The sequence below is a fragment of the Scomber scombrus genome, chromosome 18 (genome assembly GCF_963691925.1).
Source record: "Scomber scombrus chromosome 18, fScoSco1.1, whole genome shotgun sequence".
Taxonomy (NCBI): Eukaryota; Metazoa; Chordata; class Actinopteri; order Scombriformes; family Scombridae; genus Scomber; species Scomber scombrus.
Genome location: NC_084987.1, coordinates 1,029,030 through 1,035,029, shown reverse-complemented (window position 1 = coordinate 1,035,029; position 6,000 = coordinate 1,029,030). Strand labels below are relative to the sequence as shown.

The 6,000-nt window shown below is 40.6% G+C and overlaps 1 protein-coding gene across 1 annotated transcript; it reads left to right on the top strand.

Moving 5' to 3' along the window:
• Positions 1 to 2,145: 2,145 nt before the first annotated feature.
• On the top strand, positions 2,146 to 5,774 carry LOC133999037 (keratin, type I cytoskeletal 13-like). Its single transcript, XM_062438151.1, has 7 exons — positions 2,146 to 2,547; positions 3,242 to 3,324; positions 3,538 to 3,694; positions 3,933 to 4,094; positions 4,707 to 4,832; positions 4,912 to 5,129; positions 5,648 to 5,774. The coding sequence occupies exons 1-7, from the start codon at positions 2,161 to 2,163 to the stop codon at positions 5,748 to 5,750; spliced, it is 1,236 nt and encodes a 411-aa protein (XP_062294135.1). The 5' UTR covers positions 2,146 to 2,160; the 3' UTR covers positions 5,751 to 5,774.
• The last annotated feature ends 226 nt before the right edge of the window (positions 5,775 to 6,000 follow it).

Sequence of the window (6,000 nt, the reverse complement as noted above, 5' to 3'; positions counted from 1 at the left end):
GATGATTTACGTAGAAAGAGACTCAATTCAACAAAGCCTGAGCAGAAAACTAAGAATGAAATACTAACAGAAGTGACGAGGGAACGGGGAACAGGTGAGCAGGCACAGTTGTATGCTGGGAGCTGATTGGCTTGGAGCTGATTGGCTGGGACAGACACTGCAGACGAGGCTGATGCAGCTCAGGTGTGCAGGGAAGGGGGAAAAAAATCACTGAGGGCGAGGCTGAAGAAAAGAAGCAAGTTTATTTATTCCAACATGTTTAAAATAACACAATAGAATATATAAATTAAGTCAAAAAGACACACTGTAATAAATCATACTATTCCACCTCTTTGTCCATCTTTTCTATATTAAACTAATTTTTCTGCATTTTGGGCCACTAAAGCAACAATGATCATAATACTGCAGTACTTTTACTGTAATACTGCATACTACATCACTATAATACTGCAGTACTTTTACTGTAATACTGCATACTACATCGCTCATAATACTGCAGTACTTTTACTGTAATACTGCATACTACATCACTATAATACTGCAGTACTTTTACTGTAGTACTTCATACTACATCGCTCATAATACTGCAGTACTTTTACTGTAATACTGCATACTACATCACTCATAATACTGCAGTACTTTTACTGTAATACTGCATACTACATCACTATAATACTGCAGTACTTTTACTGTAATACTGCATACTACATCGCTCATAATACTGCAGTACTTTTACTGTAATACTGCATACTACATCACTATAATACTGCAGTACTTTTACTGTAATACTTTGACTACATCACTCATAGTCGTGTATTTTCCACCTTTATCTGAGTCGACACCTGCAGCCTCAGACCTTGAAAATCTCCAATCTACACGCATCAGCAGCTTCATTCATGGCTGACTGAAAATAAACTGTCAGTTAAGTGTGTTTGTGAAGATTACACCTGTGATGGTCGAAGCTGTAGAATTAAAACATTTATTAGATGTCCTTTCGGCAAGGTGTGACCCTGAGTCCAGAGTTTGTTATTTAGGAAGAATTATGCAAATTATTATTAAATTATAATTAATTATATATCAATTGTTTTCCTTTAATGCCACCAAATAAATGTAAGACCATGTATTCAAGAGAAACACAAGCTGTAAAGAGTTTAGTCTCAAGTATAAATTAAGTTAATTAAGTGGCGTCTAATGTTTAAATAGTTTATTTTTCATATTTTCTAATTTAATCTGATTATGTGGACAGTGCTTCGTCTTCATCAGCTTCTACTGGTTGTTTTGTTTGTCTCTTTGTTCCAATGAAGGGACATTTTACTACTACTGAAGCATGAAGAAATAATTTAAATGAAAAGATTTGAATGTTGTGCAGAGAGTACTGGAGCACACAAACCAACTCCAGAAGTCAGAGCTGATCACCAACAGCAGTGTTACTGTAGGAATGTTTCTTGTGAACAGTTCTCTCCTTTAATAAGAACCAATAAACATAAACATGCAACAGCAGGGCTTTTAAAAATATCTTTTCTTGGCTTCACAAGTAAGATTTGAACTCTAACTCACAATCTACTTTATTTAATTCATGAACTGAGTAATTGATGCAGTACTTTGTCACCAAACCTCACATTAAGTACACAGCTGCTGTAGAGTGAACGCATGCTTGTTTCCTGCCCTGTTTTATGACAGCAAACAGAGCCTGAGTGAACAAAGGAGTTCATTGTCTGCTGGCATATCAAGCAGAGGAGAGAAAACAGTCCAAAAGCACCAACATACAGGTTTGGACATGCAGAGAGGAATCCAGGTGAGACAGACAAGGGTCGGGGGGCTTTACACTGAAATGTTCAACAATCTGTTGCAGATTAGATAGACTATAACTTGCCGGCTTTACAGAGAAGCAGCTGATCAAACATCACTGAGTCACTTAAAGATATGTAGAGATACTGATAGTAGAGCAAACAGAGGTATATAACATGTGATGTACAATTGTGCAACAGGCACATAGTTAAAATTCCTGCTGTGATTTATCTGTTGCTGTTTGTCGTCCTGCTGCCTCTGAGGGGCCGGACAACCCAAACCCTCCCTCATTTTGAGGTGACATAAAAGGAGCTGAGTCCAACCTCTGCTGCATTCTCTCCTCTCCACCCAGAGCAGACACACTCCTCCACCATGACCTCCTACTCTCGCTCCGCCAACTTCTCCAGTGGAAACCGCCTCGGCTCCATGAGGGCCCCCAGCGTGTACGGCGGCGCCGGAGGCTCCGGGGTTCGCATCTCTAGCATGAGTGCTCCCAGGAGTTTCTCCTCTGCTGGTGCTGGAAGCGGCGGCGGCGGCAGCTTTAACCTGGCAGATGCTGTCGACATCTCTGACAACAAGAAGTCCACCATGCAGAACCTGAATGACCGCCTGTCCACCTACCTGGACAAGGTGCGCACCCTGGAGAGTGCCAACGCCGACCTGGAGCTGAAGATCAGACAGTTCCTGGAGCACAAGACCAAACCTGAGGGGCACGACTGCACAGGTCACATGGCCATCATCAATGACATGCAAGACCAGGTGAGTCTGAGTTCTGGTTCTGAGCACAGCTTGTTATTATCATAGCAGAGGTTTAAAAGAAAGAGCAGAAACTTGAGATCATGTGAAATCATCCAGACAAGAATGCGGCCTGGAATCTGAGATGCTCTGTTTGTCTGGAAGCTTTTTGTGGTGAAAATAAATCTTCCCTGACACAAAAGCTTCATCCTCAGCAAACTGCAGCTCACTGACATAAAAGCCCTGCGGCCACACTCAGGTGTACAGTGCAAACATTGAGTATTGTTTCCTGCAGGGCGAGTATATGAGCAGCCACACCCAGATCACAGCGAGGCCACTTGGAGTTGCATCGCTGCTGGTTTTGCATGATGTGCACATGACAACAGAAAACAACTGAAACAATGAGGGGAACATTTGACTTTTATTTGCATAATTTTTAAATTAGACCTTAACCTTTGTACTTCCTCTTTACATTCATGTGAAATAAGACACCAGGGCAGGGCTGGCAGCAAGTAATAATCAACCCAACATGAACTTTCTTTGTCCTTTAACTTGAATCTGGTTCAGAGTTACTCAATCAGATGAAATCTTGATGAATCCTGATCAATTAAAAACTCAAACTGTCTTTGAGCCTTCTGCATGACAAACTAAATCTAGAGAGTCAATAATAACAAAATCAAACATCCAACCAACATCTTGTCCGTCTGCTGTGTTTCAGATCTTTCACGCCACCCGGACCAACGGCTCTCTCTACCTCTCCGTTGACAACGCTAAACTGGCAGCAGATGACTTCAGAGTCAAGTGAGTGAACACACCCTGAACATTCACGTCACAAACAACTTGAGCTTTAACACGAGTGCACATCAATGAATTCATGTTTTCTAATGCTGCAACTTTGACCTCCACCAGAACCAACAAATAATTAAAGATACACTTCCCCCAAAACTCTAAAACATCCCGCCATCTCACTCTGGTTAGTAGATACGTTTTTGAGGCTCTTATTTTTCTTTGCAGGTTTGAGAATGAGCTGGCGATGCGTCAGGGCGTGGAGGCCGACATCGGGGGGCTGAAGAGGGTCCTGGACGAGCTGACGCTGGGCAGATCCGACCTGGAGATGCAGATCGAAGCTCTGAGGGAAGAGCTGATTAGTCTAAAGAGGAACCACGAGGAGGTAACGCTTCAAACAAAGATAAAAAGAAACATCTGTATCTTGATTAGGGTTAAAACATACATAAGCATATTCTTACTATTAATAATTTAGTATACAATACCTCCAAAAATAAACAATCAAGTTCAAATGTTCAAATGTTTCCGAACTGCTCATTTGACAGAAAACTCAAAAATGTATAATTTTATCTTGATAAAACAACTTTAAAAGTAGTTGACTGACTGAATCTTTTGTCCTGCAGGACCTGCTGGCTATGCGAGCTCAGATGAGCGGCCAGGTGAACGTGGAGGTGGACGCCGCTCCTCAGCAGGATCTGTCCAACGTCATGGCAGGAATCAGAGAACACTACGAGACCGTCGCCAACAAGAACCGCAAAGACCTGGACATCTGGTTCCAGGCCAAGGTGAGTTTTATAAATCTAATGTCAGAAACTCTTAACTGAGATCAAACACACCCTGAAATATACCTTCTATAAGCCAAAATGTTTTTAATTATGACACAACAATTTTCTAAGTCATGGCCAAGAAGAAGTCAGGCCGATCCCCATTTACTTCAATACAATTAAAATTTTCAAGTAGCATCTAGTGGTCGTTAGAGGAACTGCAAGCACGCACTGGTTTCAAGATTATTGACCCATTAAAAACAACAAAAGAATAAAAAACATAAATAGCAAAAATATTTAATCACTAAAGGGTAAAATAATGTGAAAATAAAGTAAGTATATATTGTGAAATAAAGTGAACAAACAGTGGAGTGGTGACTGAATATGTGTTGATTTTAAAACACTGACCATCCACACAAAGATATAAACATATTTCTAATCAGGTCAGTCCAAATATTCAATCAATTTTAATGAGGTCATTATGTTCCTATTAAGCCTTTTTAGTATATAATACCATGGAGAGTAAATGTATTAAATCTAGCAAATAAACAGTGGAGTTTCATCTGTATATGTGTTAATTGTAAAACACACTTTCATGCGACTTTATTGGGTTTTTTTTTGTTTGTTTTACAGTCAGAGGAGCTCAACAAAGAGGTGGCTGTGAGCACAGAGACGCTCAGTTCATCGCGCTCTGAGATCACGGAGGTCAAACGCACGCTGCAGGGTCTGGAGATCGAACTCCAAGCGCAGCTCAGCATGGTGGGTTTCTAACATTTCCGGTGATTAGTTTTTCTTGTGAATCTTTTCTAAATCTCATCTTTTCTTTTCTCTGCTTCAGAAAGCGTCTCTTGAAGGAACCCTCGCCGACACCCAGGGCCGGTACGCCAACATGCTGACAGGTTACCAGAGGCAGGTGTCCGCCCTGGAGGAGCAGCTCGCCCAGCTGAGAGCCGACCTGGAGCGTCAGAGACACGAGTACCAGTTACTGCTGGACATGAAGACCAGACTGGAGATGGAGATTGCAGAGTACAGGAGGCTGCTGGACGGAGAGCTGAGGTGAGTGGACCAGTCCAACCAGTCAGAACTAGGGCTGGGTAATATTTAAAAAGAATTATGATACCAGCACCAATTGAAGTCCCCTTAAAGTGATACTGATACCAACTGGTTACTTCATTAGATACCCATTAACACATTTAGGTCTCTGTCTTTTATATTTATTATTTTATTGCAGGTGCAATTTCAACAATATTAAGTCTCTTTTTTTACAGGCTCCTCAGATTAAATTTAGTATTTTTTTTTAACCAAAAGTAAGACCGAATGCTCCTGAAAATGAAAATAAAGTTATAATGTAAGATCATGCCAAACTAGTTGATATGGTGTTTTATTGACAATTTACTGTTTTTAAGCAAGTTGAATTATTTGGTACAACGTTTTTATGGTTACACCACTTAGACATTTTTGCCATAATCCTCTAATATATTCTCTCTAAATGGATTTATACCCCTTTAAATTTGATTAAACCACATGGACACAAAAAAAGCCTCATTAACCCTTCTGTGTTTTTGTTTATCCAGCGCCGCACTGACGACCACCACTACGACCCGCAAGGTGGTGATCATCACCAAAGACATCATCGACGGCGAAGAGGTCAGCTCCGAAACTCATCAGATCGAGTGAAACAAACATCTGCCAAAAGGTCGGCAACCGTTCTCAGAACGAGAAAAATAAAAATAAAGACCTCTTATGACCTGACGTGTGTGTGTGTGTCTCATTATTATATTAGATTAGATAAAATAAGATTAGATTAGATTAGAGCCTAAACAGTCACAATCCTGACGTCATGATCTAATCTATTTTTATGATGTTTAAATTCTATAATGAACAGCTAATTTTGCCCCCCATGTAACCTCAGTATGTTATTGTGTTT